We start from the raw sequence: 18,807 nt of genomic DNA, 5'->3' as shown, positions 1-18,807 counted from the left end.
AAAATATATTTCATGAAACATTAATCTGCATCATTTATTGACCCATATAAATATGAACCAATAATAAATATTCTTGAAACAATTTCTACACACACAAATAATAATAATGAGCCATTTAGGACATCAGAAGTATGAACACAAACCTGGAATGACTATCTTAGACCATCCATTTGGAGGATGTACTGCACTAATGCCTCCAACTGGTTGGGGATGGAATAAGGATTGTTTTAATCTTGCAGATGTCATTTCAGGAGAACCATAAAGAACAGTTCTTAAGGCCTGAACAGAGCCACAATTCTTAACTCTCGATATCCACCAATCACCACTTCGATCAGAGACATAGAGAGACAAGGGTTCTGCTATAACCTGGAAATCAAGCTATAATTAATAACGTTCATTTTTAAATTTTCACTTAACTAATTACCAAGTAACAGATTTATAAAATACGTTCAAACATACTCATTATGACTCAAACATTTATTATTATGATAAATGTTTTATTATATTCATAATTTATAAATTACATTAATAATAAGCAAAACAAATTGTATCCTATAATTTTATCAAGAATATATTTTTTTAAATGTTAAATTATATTTAATAAATGTTACATCAACTTACCTTGGTAGATAAATTAGTAAGAAATGAAGGAGGACTAGTCAATTGGCACTGCCTTATACATGGAGAAACTAATGTATTATCTCCCCCACTTATATTTTCCTATTGAGAGACACATATTCATTAATAACTTAGAAATATAATCACAAAATTTTTCTGATACATACACAAGTACTTTATTAGTTTTAGATATGTTTATAATAATATTCATCTTCATTATATACATATAGAATTTTAGACATAATTTTTTAATGAGTTTCATTAATCTATTTTCTTTATTATGTAATCAATAATTTGAAGTGCATTTAATAGCTATGTCTGCTTTTAAAATAAACTATTTTCTAAAATTGTGTTTTCTTAAAAAAGAGTAAAACACTCATTGCATATAGGATCTTGTTAACTATTAGAGATTCATTTGAACAATTTAAAGATGCTTATTTTAAGTGTACTAGTCTTATTTCAATGTCCTTAAATATTATCAAAAAGATTTAACTTATATTTTTCTACATAAAAAAAAACACTTAACATGAAATTGATTATCAACCAATTTACTAATTGGATATCAATTACCTTGCAAAAATGTAAAATGGGTTGCTATCAAATTTTGAATTACATTTAGCAATATTCATTAATGAAAATGATTTTTTTTATATAAAAGTTATTTATTATTATTATTTGTGCAATGAATATAAGTTTTGAAAATTAAATGTATTTGCTATATCAAATTTTTATTAATTTGATGGTCTTTTCATTTGATACCCGTCTCATTACCGAGAGTACAGTATATTAAAAAAAACCCAACCAATATAACTTTGACCCAAGAATGGGTATTTGTACTAAATGCATAATAGTGATTAATTGCAAAGATATATTAATTTATTGACTATGTTTCCCAACAGCATGTGGTGTACTTTAAGTTTGTCAATAGCAAAGCAATTAATATACAAATACAGAAGTATATTTTTCAAAAAAGAACGATGTTTTTAAAAACGTTTCCTTTTACTTCAATTAAAAGTTACAACTGAAATATTCAAAATCATAACAGATAAGAACAGATTCCAATTTTTTCTAAAGGTTTTTATGTACAAGATAGTTGGTAAAAAAATCAAGCAATAAATTTGTCTATCATAAAATGGTATTCTATGCATCTAATTTAATGAAGAATAGTTAATTTCTTCAAATATGTTTTAAATGAAGAGACAAGTTCCTAGTTCTTACCAACTGATACAAAACTTAGGATTTGCTTCCAAGCTTTTCAGTACCCTTAATATTGTTTATTTTGTAATAAATAATTAATGTGCAATAGCAAAAAATCCATTATTTATGGTTGCTTCAAAATTCAATATTTTATTGTTTTCGTCTAAGAAGTGAAAAGAATTTGAAAACAATAACTTGGATGAAAAGGAATCTTATCTTAGTCTTCCAACTTGATGAGAAGATTAAAAAAAAAAAAAAAAATCAATCTTGTAATGCTGCATTTTTAGCTCTCTATTCCTTCTGATAACAATTTATGAAAATATTATTTAGAACAGGAAAACAATGTTCGATAAAATTTAGTTTAATTAGTGAATAATATTGGAGATATAAAACAATTGGAATGATCTGAATAACTTTTAGTTGAAGACCAAACACTGTCTTATCACCATCATTATGAAAAAGTTTTTAACTAACATTTCAAGTGCAATTTGTTTGCATTAATATTAAATAAAATATACAAAATAAGGAAGGAAAAAAGCAATTATGCATTAAATAATTACCTAAACTTAATCATATTTATTCTTATTCAATTCATCCAAGAAAAGCAGGACCAAATACACCAGTTTTGTTCAATAAATGAAACCATAGTTAAAAAATAGTCAAATGTAGATAGGGTAAATTTTTTTTATTCACACATTCACTCAATCCACACCATTTTTATAACATGAAAAATATGCACAATTTGGTGACTTAAAAGGACTAACATTTACAGTTTTCCCTTACCTGCTTTACAGATAATAAGCTGCTGCTTAAAGAATTCTCTTTCTTATATACAGTTTTTATAGGATAAATATGATGATCTGTGAATCCATATACATTATTTACATGACTGGTAAATACAATTGAAAAGGCACTATCCAAGTTTTGAAGTGAAAACTCGGGTATCAATGGTGAAAGCACTAAGGCAGATTGATCAAAATATCTGAAAAGAATTAAAATTAGCATATTAGTATATTGATAATTAATCTTAAGAAATGTAAAACTTGATGTTATTCATAATGCAAAGATTTTATAAAATGCAAAACTTTTTTTAAAAAAGAAGGAAAATGTTATTTCACAATAATTCATCAATAAAAATAAAATTTGCATGAATTAGAATACTGAGAATAATGAAAATATTTACTTTGATGATGATGACAATGATTCTTTCCAATTAGAATTATGTAATATCCTATATGCTGATTTCCACATTAAACAAATTGCTATCCACCTGCAAAACAATACTCTGATAAAGTAGAATTCTAACATATATATACATAATACATCATGTAATACCTGTAATTTAAATGAATACAAATAGCACCACAAAATAAAAATATTTTATAGAACTTGCAGTTAAATATCTTTAAAAAATAAATTCAATGAACCAAGTTTTCATAAATATATTTTTAAAGTACATTAAAAAAGTTTTATTTCGATTCTTTTCTACTTTTGAATTCATTATTAAAAATTTTAACATACAATTAATTTTTATATATATATTAAAATTTAAAATTCATTCTTGTAAATATTATCGAGACTTGAAATTTCTTTTAACAAATTCACTAACCATTCAGAAACTAAAATTTAATTAAAATTTGTCAATTAGCAGACAATTATGTTCTTTTAATATCAAAATAGCATACTGACACCAAGAAAAACTAAATGTGGAAAATTTCAAAGGTCTAAAACAGAAAGGAGTATGTTATTTATTATTCATAAAATTTGACTTTTACAAATATGAAGCAAATCAAATTCAATAAAAGTGAAAAAAAATTTTCTTATTTATAACTACTATACAAGTAAAACATTTTACCTAGACAAGAGACCACAGAGAAATACTTGCGATATCTCTCCAGTTGATAGACCAATAAAACGCATAAACGAAAAACAACAATCATGAAGACTAAATTCTGAAATGATAAATACAGATAGTAAGAGAAGATTAAAACCTTACAAAAATAATAATTTATAAAAAGAACTTGGGAGGGAGCACACAAGATCTGATACACATGCAAAATGTAAATAATAATAATAATAAAGTTAAAACAATATTTGTTATAAAAAATTAATTCATAGACTTTTAAATAACAAAGCTTTGAAGAAAAAAAAGTTGGAGAACTTACTATCATCTGCAGATTTAGGGAACAAACTATAGTGAATGTGATCAGGATAAAATATATTAAATAATTTGTGAGATACGTGTTGTTTCTTGCAGTTATTCAAATATAAAAGACCTATAAAAGATGAAAAAATTAAAAATTATAAGGATTAGAAATGAATAAGTTGTAAAAACAATTACATTTAGAAATATATTTACCTTCTCTATACAGTAATTTTGGTAAAACATGCAATATTGACTTAAAGAAGAATGGCGATTTCACCTCCCGTTTCTCAAACAAATCTGGATGGTTGCAGACCTACAATTTATAAAATTTAAAAAATAAGAATCATCACTTATGTGTTTAGTATCATTGTAATGCATGTGGATACAGATCTAAAACTAAAATAATAAAAAATATTCTAGTAAAATATATTATGTAAATATATTTGATATATATATATTAATAAAGTTATAATTGCAAATAAAATTGGTACTAATGAAAAGTTCATTTTTGTTAAATTTTTAAATACATGAATAGTTTTTATGTAGTGATAGAAGAAATTAAGCTTGAAGAACAATTTGTACAATTTTTCAGCATAAATGTAGTAATTTAAAGACGGTATGCTAGCCTATCAACATCAGCATACCAACATGAATAACAATATAATATACATGACAGAAGTTCTAAAAAAACCTACCTTTCGAAACTGCATTACAAGATTCATTAAACTAGATGTGGCAGATTGAGAGTGGGACGAAACAGTAGATGAAGACTGCATTAAATCATCTATAGATATTTTTTTCCTCAAATTCTGATATAAAAGTTTTTGTCGTCTAGTCAGAGGGCAATAAACAAGAATTTCAATCTGTAAATATACATATCAGAAATATTATATAATATTTAAAATAATTTCATCAATTCAATAAATATAAAATTTAATAATTTTTAATCAAATGCAAAATTAGAATAATGTTACACTACCTAAAATACATGATATTGCCTGATTCTAACAGATTCAGATAAATATAGAAGAAACTAAAACATCAGTTATTTACTTTTCATATGTACATTCGATTATAAAACCCAGGGTTGGTTCTTCACACAAAGTTAAACTTTAACATCATATTAAAGCAAACCCTACCAAAGCTACATTAACAAGTATTAAATTCAACAGTTTAATTACTTGATTTAGTAAGCTATCAATTCTTTACCAGTTCTGAGAAAAGACCTAGAACTGTGCTGCATAATGTTTCGATTATTTCCCCATCTTTAAAAAGATCAAGAATTAACTATGCAATTGTCAGTTCAAGATTTATATTTTCTCTAAAGTACTTTTTGTATCAAATCTACGTAGCTAGAATGTGTTATGCATATGAATTTTCTGAAAATTTTTCAACCACTTTAAAACAGTCAAAAATTATTGAAATCAGTCCTATAATAATAAAAATTAGCAATATAGTGCCACCAAAGTCATCCCCCTCCCATAAATAGTTTTCATATTATTTTAACAGTAATTTAATTTTTTTAAAACTCAATATCAGAAATGTATGCATGTATCCAAATTTTTCCAATAAAATTTAGTTTTTGCTTCAAACTGTAAATTAAAAGTTACTATCCCAAATTATCATGTGGAGTATGTATCTGTGAGCACTTTGTCATGACACAGATCTTCGAAATATTACAGTGTTGCTGTACAAACATTTAAGAGTAAAAACTGGGAAAGAATAAAACATCTTGTACATTGAAAGGCAAATAATCATAACATTAAAACAAACGAATGTTTATAAATTCATAATCAATGGCTATGAGACAGGTTCAAACTTAAACTAGAATAGCATATGCTATCTGATAATGATTTGTGGGAACTAAAGATAGATTGAATAGATTACAGTACAGGATCTCATAGCACATATTTCACCAATTTTATTCAACAAAGATAACAGGATTTTCTGAGAATAAGAGCAAAGGAAGGAATGGCAAATGTCCACAGAGGTGAAAGTGCACTTCTTTTGCAACAATGCCAATGATGTGGAGGGTTGTTGGAAAGTGCCTAGGCTCTGTGGCCTTTAATCTTCCACTCAACTGAAATGATGAATGAGTAACAAACAACTTATGTTGAGCATAACTAATGAGCATAATTAACAATTTAGGATTTTAAATCAGCTTCAGATTGAGATAAATGTAGCTAAAAACTTGGGAAGTGACTTAACGGGAATAATAATAAATAATAATTAATTCCAATAGTAGATTTTTATTTGTCCTATAGTATTCATTGGCTATCGGCAGGTAAGGTAATCACATTGGCGGGTTGGGAAATGGGGTCAAGATATAAGGATTTTAATTATTAGTTGATGGGGATTTAAGTATCTCAGCAAGGATCATCAGTTTTTCCCATACGTTTTCTTTTTGTTGCTTTGCTGCAATGGTTCCAGGGATATCCTTGATAACAGAGAAAATCTTATTTAGTTCTGCAGCTAGCGCCAAGACTTCCTGCAAGTTTCCCTTAGGAGTGAAGGTTGATTCTTCCTCTGCCATCTGTTTGTTTACATTCTTGGGTCCCGTCTCCTGGCGGGGAGGAGGGTTGCCTCACTTTTGCGATCGAGTTGGGGGTGGATTTTTGTTTTCATTGCATCTGCGTAACTTGTTCCTGGCCGGGTTGTTTTGTGTTGGGCTACTTTAGGGTATTTGGGGCATCCTCTATAATTCGCGGTGTGGGGCCCTCCACAATTGGCACATTTGACCTCCGTTTCTTTACCCTTTTTAGGACAGTCTCTGGATATGTGGCTTTCTGCACAGATAACACATTTGGGTTTAAGTTTGCAGCCCTTAGAGCCGTCGTTCCATAACTGACAATTAAAGCACTGGCGATTTTGTTTCGTAACATATCTTTTGACTCTGATTATGAAATGCATTAGGTCATTTAGCTTGTAGATTTCCTGAATATTGTCAGATTTAAATAAGTGAATTTGAAAAATGGGGAGACTTCTTTAGCAAAAGTAAGAAGCAGCATAGTAATTAATGAGTAAAATTAAGCTTAAAAAGTGAAAATGAATCCCTCCCTCAGCATTAGGGGTTGTCTAATTCCCAATTCTGTACCCAATGACTTAAGTTATAGGTGAGTTCTCTAAAATCAAATAAGTTTCCTTGTACACTAATAAAAAGTAGAATTACAATAAAAATAAATATTGTAAATCAGCTGCTCATTATCATCGTTGTGGACTATAAGATATTGCATTTGTATTTATCACTCTTGTAGTGAACAGAAAAAAAGACTAAAATATAACAAAATACACATACCTTATCTGATAATTCATTCTCAACATCTTTCTTTACTCTGCGTAACATGAAAGGCTGTAGAATTTTATGCAGTCGAGAAAGGTGTTCTGTTAAACACAAAATTATCAAATATAAGTAAATATTTAATTTCCAGTACAAGTAAACTTAATACAGAATATTATAAAACGGACAAAAAAAATTAATATAATTCTACACATTAAAAAGAGAATTGAAGCCTTAAATTATTATTTTATATATACAAAAAATATTGATTCACAAGTATAAATGAAACTAATGGATTTTTCACTTGCAATTAGAAAATGATATTTGTCAAAAGAATCAAAATTCAAGTACAAGAAATGAAAACATTTAAATGAATGAATATGAATTAATTGATTGATATGATTGTCTTACATTTACAGCATATTACAATATACATTACTCTCAGATAATAAATATGTTGTTAGGTGATTCATTAATGGCCACTTACTGTAATTCTCATGATAATTGATAAGATACAATATATAATTATGATTAAATTTTTGTGGGCATTACACATTATATTTTTTAACAAATTTCATTTCCGAATCTCTCTGTATATAATAATAAAAATACTAATATTTCATACTCAATAAAAGTTAACAATTACAATTTTCATCGCAATGAGTATTAACACATCTAATCTAATTTGCATCTAGCATCTAATTTAAGGACAATTATTGGCATCCATACTCATAAACATCTAAATAGGCTACATTTAAATATAATGTCCATTAGTCCAATTAACATAATTCTAATGCATTTTTTCCATTTTCATTTATTTTTGCAGAAATGCAAGAAAATCAAAAATAATTATTATTTATAAAATTTAATATATATTCACAAGAAAGTTATTTTCTACTAAGTATTTCAATTATATTTATAAAAAAAAAAAAAAAGACACTCCTTTTCTCTAAGCGTTTAAATTTTACTCCAAACTTTTCTTGGTGCTTAAAACATAATTTATAAAAAAATTATGCTTTAAATTAATTTTAACAAAACAAATTACAAAGATATAAGACTACAATTAATGGCAATACAGTATTTAACTGAACTACAGGATGGACCAAGATTTAAATTTAGTATGCAAGATAACAACAGTTTGATTATATGGATAATTAATGACATAGCTCAGGAATTTCAAGCATGTGAAAGGAATTTATTTATGTATTTTTTTTTTAAATGTAACTTTGTTTAGCAAGTCCAGAAATTCAGAAGTACAATTAGAGTAAAGTTTTGAAATGCCTCTAGTTTTGATTGCCAAATGGCTTAAGCTACATTAATTAAATGTGAAATTCAAAATAGATTGCAATACAGAATGGATAATAAACTTACTTTCATCAATTACTGACTTATTTTCTGCATGACTTTCAATATCTTTTGAAAACCATTCATTAAATTCTTCATGAGAATCAAATAAAGTTGGCATTATAAAATGTAGCAAAGCCCATAGCTAAAAAATAAACAATTTTTAGAAAGCATGAACAAAATAAAGTATTTTAACACTAAATTAAATATGATACATGTAGACAGCATTACCTCAGCCATGCTGTTTTGTATAGGTGTTCCAGTTAACAGCAAACGATTGCGACAATTGAAACTAAGTAATATTTTCCAACGCTGACTAAAAAACAATTTCAAAAATTAAATATCTTAAAAAGAAATTAAAGAATATTAATAAAAAACGAATGCAAAAGAGAACGCAGTTTACCTTGATGTACTTTTGATTGCTTGAGCTTCATCTAAAACCATATACTGCCATTTAATTCTTTGAAAATATTTCACATCCTGAACAACTAATTGATAGCTAGTAATTAAAACATGGAAGGAGGCATTTTCTGTATGTAAATCTGTCTGACTCCAAAACTTCCTCAACACCTTACGATCATTAGTATTGCCCCAATATGGTAAAACCTGAAACAGTCATTAAAAAAAAATTTAAAAAAATAAAATAAACCACCTGTTTCATTCTGTTAAATGACTGCAATCTCTATAAAAAGAGAAGCATTGTTTTATATTAAATATATATTCATACCTTAAATTTTGGAACAAATTTTGCAAATTCCTGCTGCCAGTTATGTAATGTAGATGCAGGAGCAATAACGAGAAATGGGCCCCAAATTCCTTGAGCCTAGAAATAAAATTTCTTTAAAAAAAGATATCACTGAGTATCATATCAGATGTCCTAAATTAATTTATTGATAAATGCCATAAAAGAATATATAAAAATCTTACTTTTATAAGAGTAGCTAAAAAAGCTATAGTTTGAACAGTTTTTCCAAGACCCATTTCATCAGCTAAAATACCATTGATGCCTTTGTCATATAAACTGTAAAGCCAATTCATACCCTAAAAAGAAGAACCATAATAATATATTAAAAAATATTGTAAATATAAAAATTCTTTAAACAAAGGCAAAATTGTTTTTAATTAGTTACATAAAGAATGCTCATACAAGGGAAAGAAAATAGGGGAAAAGTCTCACTTTCAATTGATATGTTTTCAATTTCCCAACAAACATTGCTGGTTGAGGGTGTTCTTCATCAGCCTCAATTGATGGATTTGTCAATTTGAAATTTTCATCAACTGTGGAAAAAAGCCAGGGAAAATTTATTTTTATTGAATATTACAAATACATAAACTATTTTTTTTCCATATAAATTTTGATATAATTTAAAAAATATATTTTTTCTTACAATGAATTAATTTATTTCTGCATTTCACTGATGTACAATGAATTTTACTATTTCCAACTAATGTTCTGCATTTTACAGCACTTACAATGAATTTGCATTTAAATAAACTTTATTCACTAATAGCCACATTTTTGTGATATATCTATACAAATGCCCTTCGCCATATTTCAAACAACCTTATTGCAATATACATATTAGGAATGGTAAAAAATATTTCATGAAACAAAACATCTTTATTAGAATTCATTTTTAATTAAAATATGATATAACAGCTTTATTTTGTTGCATTCATTTGAAACTTTCATTACAACTTGACCTAATGTAAGTAAGTGTCATCAAAAAATTATAGATACTACAAAAAGAACTTACATTCATCTTGCATATTCAATGGTTCCTTTTTGATAGTTGGAGGCAAAAGAGCATCAAATTCTGCAGTCTACATCAGAAAATAAAGTTAAAATATCTTTTAAACTATTGAATTAACTAATTATTAAATACATAAAAATACATTTAATAAAAATACGCACACACATTGGAAGTTGGAAAAATTCATAACAGTATGAATAAAAATCTTTATTCACAATATTCTTTTTTAATTTTTTTAAACCTTTATATTACTATATGATAATCTGATGTCTAAGTAAGCAATTACTGTGAAATAATTTTTACAAAACTTAATACTTGTTAACATAATACTTGAGTATTTGAGTATATGTTTTTAATTAGTTACATAAATACTTTAAAATACTCAAAAATTTCTGAATAGCCTATATAACTCAGAATATATATGTAAAATAAATATAAAAAAATAAGACTATTTACCTTATTTACATGTGCTTTATAAGCAGAATCAGCATTATGCAAAGCAAGAACCTTCATTTCCTCAGGATCTGTAATACATTTTTTAAATTAAAGAACATTAAATTTATTCAAGACTAAATTTCAAAAATCACTAATGCTTCTGAATAAAAAAATAACAGATAAAATCAGCTAATTAATTTCATAATCCTAATAAGCTAATAATATAAATAAAAATAACAAAATAACAAGTTCATATTTTTTTTTTTTATTGTTGCTAGACTGCAAACTCAAAATATTACATAAAAAATTGAGGATTTGATCTAACAAATAATCTACGAAGTCAGAACAAGCTAAAAATCAGCCAATTAATTCTACACTTTGATATAAAATTAATTCTTTAAGTTTCAATTCAGTTTTGAAATGTTGCTAGACTGCAAACTCAAAATATTAAGGCATAGATTGAGGATTTGGTCTAGCTTTTAATCTACGAGGTCAGAATGAATGCTATTAAATAGCCCATTAATTACAAACCTCGTAACAAAATTCAACCAGAAGTTTAAATAGTATTTTATAATATTCTTAGACTGTGAGCTTAGGATCTACAAAGTCCAAATAAGTTAATAACAAAATAACAAGTTCATGAATTTTTTTTATTATTGCTAGACTGCAAACTCAAAATATTACATAAAAAAAATTGAGGATTTGATCTAGCAAATAATCTACGAAGTCAGAACAAGCTAAAAATCAGCCAATTAATTCTACACTTTGATATAAAATTAATTCTTTAAGTTTCAATTCAGTTTTGAAATGTTGCTAGACTGCAAACTCAAAATATTAAGGCATAGATTGAGGATTTGGTCTAGCTTTTAATCTGCGAGGTCAGAATGAATGCTATTAAGTAGCCCATTAATTACAAACCTCATAACAAAATTCAACCAGAAGTTTAAACAGTATTTTATAATATTCTTAGACTGTGAGCTTAGGATCTACAAAGTCCAAATAAGTTAATAAAGAAACAATTTTAAAACTCAATATAAATATAATTCAATAAATTTCAAAAGAAATTTATAATATTGCTAAATTGCAATTTTACTAAGTAAAAAGCTTTAAAATTATAATAATAATTTTTTTAAACTCTTAAGCTCAAATGTTGGCAAATAAAAGATTTCGTCTTAGTTTCACACAAAATAGAAAGTGCACGCTTCAAACAAAATGAAATGGGGGAGGGGGGGGACGAGGATGTTTCAACGACAAAGAAAAGATGTCATATTGAATAATATCTTCAAAACCAAACAAATTGTTAAAAGATTTTGTTACATAACAATAAATATCCTATTAAATATAACAAACCTCAAATTACTTAAGATCAGAAAAAAAATGAATATCAGTTCTTTAACATAAATATGCTAATGAACAAGGGACTAAATTATCTTGAAATATAATAAAAACTTCCTTTATAACAAACTGATACCTATCATTAAAAGTCAGATTTTTCATGCCATTATTCATTTAAACAAATTTATTTTCTTTTTGATCTAAGGGTTCTAGAATAGAAATATTTTGCATCTGAACTTAATGAATCTCTTACTCTGCCTCCCAGATTTCCCATGACAAAATAGGAGAAATCATTATTTGTCATAGGATAAAAAAGATTGTACAAAATTCTTTGTAGTTATAATTTGCTAAGACAGAAGAAAGGGAGAAGGGAATGCAGCAATGTGGATTATTGGTACTTTTGGATTACTTCAAGATTACATTTTTTTAAAAATTTTTAATGAAAGCAACAATTTTTAATATAAAAGAAAAGAAAACAATTATTTTTAAAAACATTCTATACTATACAACTACTATACAACTGAAAGCATCTCAAAAAGAATTTTTAAATGACAAATCAGGTTTAAAATATGCATCCAAAATCTGATATGGCTTATATATCACAAGAATGAATTAATGCAAGGATCCAGTGAAATTTTAATATACTTCCTAATAGTTTATAATTTTATTTCATAAAAATTTTAAAATACTACAAACTACAGCATTAAAAATATCCATTTATAAAAGGTATATTACAGTTTCTTATCCTACAAGTGAAATAGACATAAAAAAATAATAAATTATTTAATGAAATTAAAATAAATAATAAAATCTGTACATGTTAATGAAAAGGTACAATAGGTTTGAAAAAATTTTTAATCCTAAGAAATAGAAATTTTTTTTTAAATAATATTAAAAGGCATTCAATAAAATTATATTTATTCTTTGAGAAGCTAAACAAAGTTTTAAAATGCTTAATTTCTTATCAAGTATATTCATATAAGAACTTTTAAAATCAGAAAGGCATGGCCTCAGTTATACAAGGGAATAGAAAAGTTTAATAATAACCAATATGATATATGTGAACTAGCCACCTTTGGCGACTAGCTGGTTCAACCAGAAGTTATGCTCGTTAAAATTTTCAGTTAAATATTTATGTACCTTGGTCTTTTAATAGAAAAATAATTTAAAGCTTCAAATTTGAGTATGCATATAATTTATATTACTATAGAAACCTTACACTATTTTATTTATTACAGTATACATGAATCTTTAATTTGCTGACAGTTGTTAAAAGATTTAATGTTAAATTTGAAATGAAAGAGATAAAATTTCAATAAATACAAAAACTTTTTTGCTGAAACCAATTATAACTACAGAAAATCGAAACTTCCGAATTTGTTTCTTATGCGTATCACAGAATAGTTTTTCATAATTTATGCAATATTTCTAAAAATCATTCAATATAAATTAAATGAATCAGACATATTTTGGTCACCATGAATTAAGTATCATTAATTCAAGTTATTATGTTTGAGATAATCTGCAGTGAGTATGTAAACAATTAATTTACATCAAAAATCATAATCATAATTTACACTAATATTAATCTCCCTTGTTAATATGTATTTGTATTAACATTATATATATATTCCCCCTTCTTTCTAAACCTAATTCAAAAGATATAAAAAATATTACGAGAATTGTTACTAAAAAACCATTGAAATAGAAAGTAGTCTTTCTAAAAAATGAAGGACATGAGTAGGGGAAGTAGAGGGGGGAAAAAAGAAGGAAATTCTATATCACTCTCAGAGGCAAAAAGAAAATTGTTACGTCAAACACAAAAAAAAATTCAACAAATAATACCACAATGTTTTGAAAAATATTAGCAAAATATACTTACTATAACTATCATCATCTTTTAATAACTGTAAAGTAGGAGCATCAGGATCTTTCTTGGGCTCATCTAACTGACGCAAGATCTGTTCTTCTTGTACATCACGTAGTCCAGTTACTTTTCTGCTCATGAAATGAGCATAAAGTTCAGTTTGTGTTATCAAAAAGTTAAGTTTCCTTTGTTGACGTTTGGCCTACACATAAAATAAACATTTTTAAAATATAATATTCATAACAAACAAATTTGAAATACACAAAAGACAATTACTTCATAATAATATTTAACAAATAATTACATTTAAATCTTAAGAAATAATATTAAAACAATTTATGTCACAAATAGTTTTTATGAGTGAGAAGAGGTAAGACAGAAACAAAGAGAGGCACATCTTGAGCATAAAATTCTAAATTCTTTCTCCTACTTAGCACTAAATGTCTTTAAAAAAATTTCATAGGCAGTAAAATTGAACAAAACCTAAACAGATACGAAAAACAAAAATTTTTCATTTGTTAACTTAACAATAAAAAGTAATTTGGAGTAATATTTAAACTCACTCTCTTCCCATAGAGATTGAAATTTTCAAAGTCAGTTAACACAGAGACTAATTTAGTAAAGGGCAATCTCTTAAAATAAATAAGAAATACTTCACTTTTTCAGAGACACTTGTATGCTATATATTCCAAAATGTGTATTACCTGCTTTTTATAAAAAAGCACCATGGTTCTTATCAGATACTGTATTTCCTGCAGTTTTCTAGAGTTAGTTTTCATTATTTTATGAACTTTGGAATTTTATTTTGTTCCATGTACTAAAACATGCATTCAAAATCACATTTCCTATTAAACAATATATGGCAATTCATTTTTTTTTTAAATCTTTCTAAGACAAAGACATACAACTAAATGTACTACAGTTCAATCTATGCACATTTTTAAATAGTAATTTATTATTTTATATACCTCTCTTAATTCTATATCCAGCCTCAACTGTTCCTGGGCCTCCTTCTCAGCCCTTTTACGATGTTCTTTCTCCACTTTTTCATAACGTTTCCAATACAGCATCATTTCTTTGGTAAGTCGACGAGCTCGAGTGGGTATGTCCTTTACAAGTTTTTGGGAAACTAAAGTTGATTTTCTAACTTCACGCTGGCATGCCAAAGCAAGCTATCATAAAAAATAAAGCAAATTAGCAAATAAAGACATATGCATTTTAAAAATTTATAAAATTAAAAATCAATTTGATAATACATAACAGATTTAATTTTAATTCTTAAAAGAATCATTCTACAGAATCACTTACATATTTGAAAGCATTGTTGAATTATGTAGTTATAAAAAATATAAAATGCTAAATACATGGCATAAAATTCTTACTACATATTATCAAATGACAATAATTAAATGTAAACAAGTCATATGAAAGTTTTAGATCATTTCATTGAACAATTTTATAGCTGCAGTTAATTCAACATTTCATCAATTTATGAGGCTGCAAAATATTTTTTAAAACACTCTATATAGAGCTCACTAAAAAGTCTTATTTGCTCAGAGGAAAGAAAATAAGAAATAGCCACCAAGCAAAGTTTAATTAAGGGCAAAAATAAACTTAACTATTGCTAGATGCATAATTGTTATGATTTACCTATGGAAATTGATGACTAATTCTCTAAAGCTATTATCTCACAAAAAATTTTTTTTGTGTTTCTTTAAAACTAAAAAAATTACATTTAATGATATCAATTTTAACATTTCTTTCTAAACATTTCGTTCTTTTTAACATTTTTTTTTTAAATATCATACACAATTTGTAACAAGCAATTTTTAATGTTATGATGAAATACAAACACAACCATCAAAATATTCAAATGTAGCTTTTGCCAATGTTACAATTACGATTTTTTTTAATCTTTGCTTTGAACATTAATTCCACATAATTCTATTTCATAGCATATAAATTTTTTAATTTGCATGCATTATAATTTGTTTTAAAATTATTCGTTTAAATTCATATTTTTCGATCTTATCAAGCAGCAAGGTTTCTTTTAATGCATTTTTTTTTTTTAAATAGAAATATGTATTCCTAATGTTTAACAGCCTATAAAATAAATCTGGGAGAATAAGATAGTCACAAAAGGCAGCTAGTTATTCAACATCATTTTTTTTTTTTTTACATTGATATAACTTACATAGATTAACATTGGTAAGGGGAAAAAAAGCATGAAATATATACAATAACCTGATGTTTAAATTAAGCCAAGGAATCAAGCAGAGCAAACATGTGAAAAATAAAGATACTTATATAAAATTTCTGAAAGCAAATTAGTCTTGAAGATGATTTGCACTTTCTTTTTATCAAAGTCTATATTAGCACACAATTTGATTTTAACTAATAGCAAAAATTATTTTTTAACCTTTTTGTTTAAATGTTTAACAGAGTGCAAGAAATAGAATCAAGTAACATCCAAGTAGTTTAAAAGATACTTCTATACTGAAAAGTCTCAGTATCAAGCTTTTAAAACCAATTCCATGATTTTTGTTTTTTTGATTTGATAGGCATAAAATATTTAAAATAGTCCTATACTATATAAGAATATTAGAAAAAATAATAAGATATACATATAGAAATGGCTTTATTTAATCATTTACTCCATCATTTAACAGAATAATTTTCAAGCTTTGCATCAACTGAAATACTAGTTAAATACAACATTATCTGGTCCCCCCCCTACAATCCCTTGTCATAACATCTATAAAAACAATGCAATATAAAAGTTATTTAGCATATCAAAGAAATAGAAATAAAATATACCTTCTTTGCAACTGTCAAAGTTTCCTTATGTGCTGCAACCATTTGCTTTTGAGCCTATAATATACATATGTATATAAGCAATTAGAAAATAATAAGAGAACTGAAAAACTATTATAAAAATTCAATTAACAATCATATAATTGAATAGTTAAGCATGGATATCTAGTGTTATGCAAATAAGGAATTTAATGCGAAACAAAATGAACATGTTTTTTAATAAAAGAAAAGCTACATTAAACTTATTTTTATATAAATATATACATACTTAAATTTTGCCATAGAAAATAAATTTTTCAATTCATTTGCTCTTTGCTTAAACTTGATATTTATTCTTTCTTTTGCAAAAGCAATTAATTGAAAATTAAAATAATAAAAGTCACACAGTATTAAAAACAAAACATTATTTAAGATGCCTTCTGAAATCAATACCATTCTAGAAAAATAAATAAATTATATATACTGAAATTAAAATAGTGGTTAATTTCCTCCATATCACAAAATTCAGGATAAAGGATAACTGCGACAGGAACTCACCCTTCCAATTTCTTTTTTACCAATAGCTATCCATAGTCTCTTTCTTTTCATATTCATAACAGCTTCGTGCGAGACAGAATTCTTTTTTTTAGAATGATGCTTTTGTACAGGAGCATCCCCATGATCTTCAGTCTTTTGATTTTTATTTGAGCCTTTTTTGGAACTTGAGGTGGAATCCTGAAAATGCATGAAGGTCAGATTAGTAAGTAAAAAATTAATTCGAGTGTAAATTAATATTCTGCAAAATCTATAAAAACTATCAAATTATTAAAAGGATTTAACTAAATATTTCTTATTTTATATGACAATTCACCATTTTTATTTTATTTATTTACTGCTATTTTAAGGTCAATAAAATATGCATGGATATTATATAATAGAAAGGAAAACATATACCTGTTCATCTTTAGAAGGCTTCCCAGTTTCCAGTTTCGCTTTTTTCAATTTTGCTATGAAAACAATCAAGCAAATAAGTGAAACATAATTACATTAACTTCAGAATATAACAAAATTATTTATTCTCTAAAATGAATTTATTATCTAAATTATTTGATCTTATGATTCCATTATCTGTGATTTAAAAGATGTAAGGTTTAAACAATTAACACCAGAAAAAAAATGTAAAAGTTATAAGTAGTATGATAGTACTAGTTTAATTTGCATTGTAAGCAGCAAGTAACAGTATCAAATATTTTCTCTTACATTTGTTCAATAATTTTAGCAAATTCAAACACACATCAAAATTAAATGTCTGTAAGATCCTTTTCCATTAGAAATAAGAATAGAATAGTTATATGTAGTGGTTTTGAGCAGTTTAAACACTTCAATAGCATAATATAAAAAACTAATGCACTCACCTTTTCTTTTTTCAGCTTTCTTTTCTTTTAATTTTTTTGCACCAAGAACAAGTTTTTGATTGTCATAGAATTTGTCATAATTTGATAATAAACCAGAGCCATAGTACTGATATTGACGCAGCTAGAGGGAATAATTCAATATTAAACAATAAATACAAAATATCAAGTGGAAGTAATAATGCAATGCACCAAATGCATAATAAATCCTACCTCAGGATTGCTATGAAATTCAGTTTGAGCAGCCTTCTGTAATTTGTGAAGTTTCAACATTTCTTGAAGATCTTCTTCAGTTATTACTGAAGCGTCACTACTATCATCCGAGTCAGAAGAATCACTTAATAAAATGTCCTATAAATATATTTTTTTTTACATTCTATTAGTAAATTAACAAGTATAGATAGGAATAATAAATTTAGATAATATAATTCTCATTCAAAAATTTAAGTATTTCCACTTACTTTCAACCACACTCTATTCTTCTTGACTTTACTAAAATTATAAAGACGTAATCTATCACAACGTCTATCTATATCAGTAAAAAAAAATGCAATCAGATTTTATTTATAAAAAGTAATTCAATACAAGCATATTGCAATACATATATATATAATAATCATGTGTTCATA

The 18,807-nt window shown here is 26.0% G+C and overlaps 1 protein-coding gene across 1 annotated transcript in view; it reads right to left on the bottom strand.

Moving 5' to 3' along the window:
• Positions 1 to 18,807, bottom strand: part of LOC129983614 (chromatin-remodeling ATPase INO80-like) — a 30,739-nt gene that overhangs the window by 7,182 nt on the left and 4,750 nt on the right. Inside the window, exons 4-28 of the mRNA XM_056093145.1 lie at positions 18,640 to 18,707; positions 18,392 to 18,529; positions 18,182 to 18,302; positions 17,721 to 17,773; positions 17,325 to 17,501; positions 16,791 to 16,844; positions 14,942 to 15,145; positions 13,989 to 14,175; positions 10,793 to 10,860; positions 10,340 to 10,406; positions 9,760 to 9,860; positions 9,510 to 9,623; positions 9,310 to 9,405; positions 8,986 to 9,188; positions 8,814 to 8,898; positions 8,610 to 8,727; positions 7,257 to 7,342; positions 4,657 to 4,824; positions 4,175 to 4,274; positions 3,981 to 4,091; positions 3,671 to 3,767; positions 2,999 to 3,085; positions 2,599 to 2,797; positions 622 to 720; positions 144 to 366 (exon numbers count right to left, since the gene is read on the bottom strand). Coding sequence (XP_055949120.1) covers positions 144 to 366; positions 622 to 720; positions 2,599 to 2,797; positions 2,999 to 3,085; positions 3,671 to 3,767; positions 3,981 to 4,091; positions 4,175 to 4,274; positions 4,657 to 4,824; positions 7,257 to 7,342; positions 8,610 to 8,727; positions 8,814 to 8,898; positions 8,986 to 9,188; positions 9,310 to 9,405; positions 9,510 to 9,623; positions 9,760 to 9,860; positions 10,340 to 10,406; positions 10,793 to 10,860; positions 13,989 to 14,175; positions 14,942 to 15,145; positions 16,791 to 16,844; positions 17,325 to 17,501; positions 17,721 to 17,773; positions 18,182 to 18,302; positions 18,392 to 18,529; positions 18,640 to 18,707 — 3,024 coding nt within the window. The remainder of the gene's footprint in view (positions 1 to 143; positions 367 to 621; positions 721 to 2,598; positions 2,798 to 2,998; positions 3,086 to 3,670; positions 3,768 to 3,980; positions 4,092 to 4,174; positions 4,275 to 4,656; positions 4,825 to 7,256; positions 7,343 to 8,609; positions 8,728 to 8,813; positions 8,899 to 8,985; positions 9,189 to 9,309; positions 9,406 to 9,509; positions 9,624 to 9,759; positions 9,861 to 10,339; positions 10,407 to 10,792; positions 10,861 to 13,988; positions 14,176 to 14,941; positions 15,146 to 16,790; positions 16,845 to 17,324; positions 17,502 to 17,720; positions 17,774 to 18,181; positions 18,303 to 18,391; positions 18,530 to 18,639; positions 18,708 to 18,807) is intronic.

The sequence above is a fragment of the Argiope bruennichi genome, chromosome 9, assembly GCF_947563725.1.
Source record: "Argiope bruennichi chromosome 9, qqArgBrue1.1, whole genome shotgun sequence".
In the NCBI taxonomy this organism is placed as follows: Eukaryota; Metazoa; Arthropoda; class Arachnida; order Araneae; family Araneidae; genus Argiope; species Argiope bruennichi.
The sequence above is the reverse complement of the archived record's forward strand: the minus strand, read 5'-3'. Positions and strand labels throughout refer to the sequence as shown.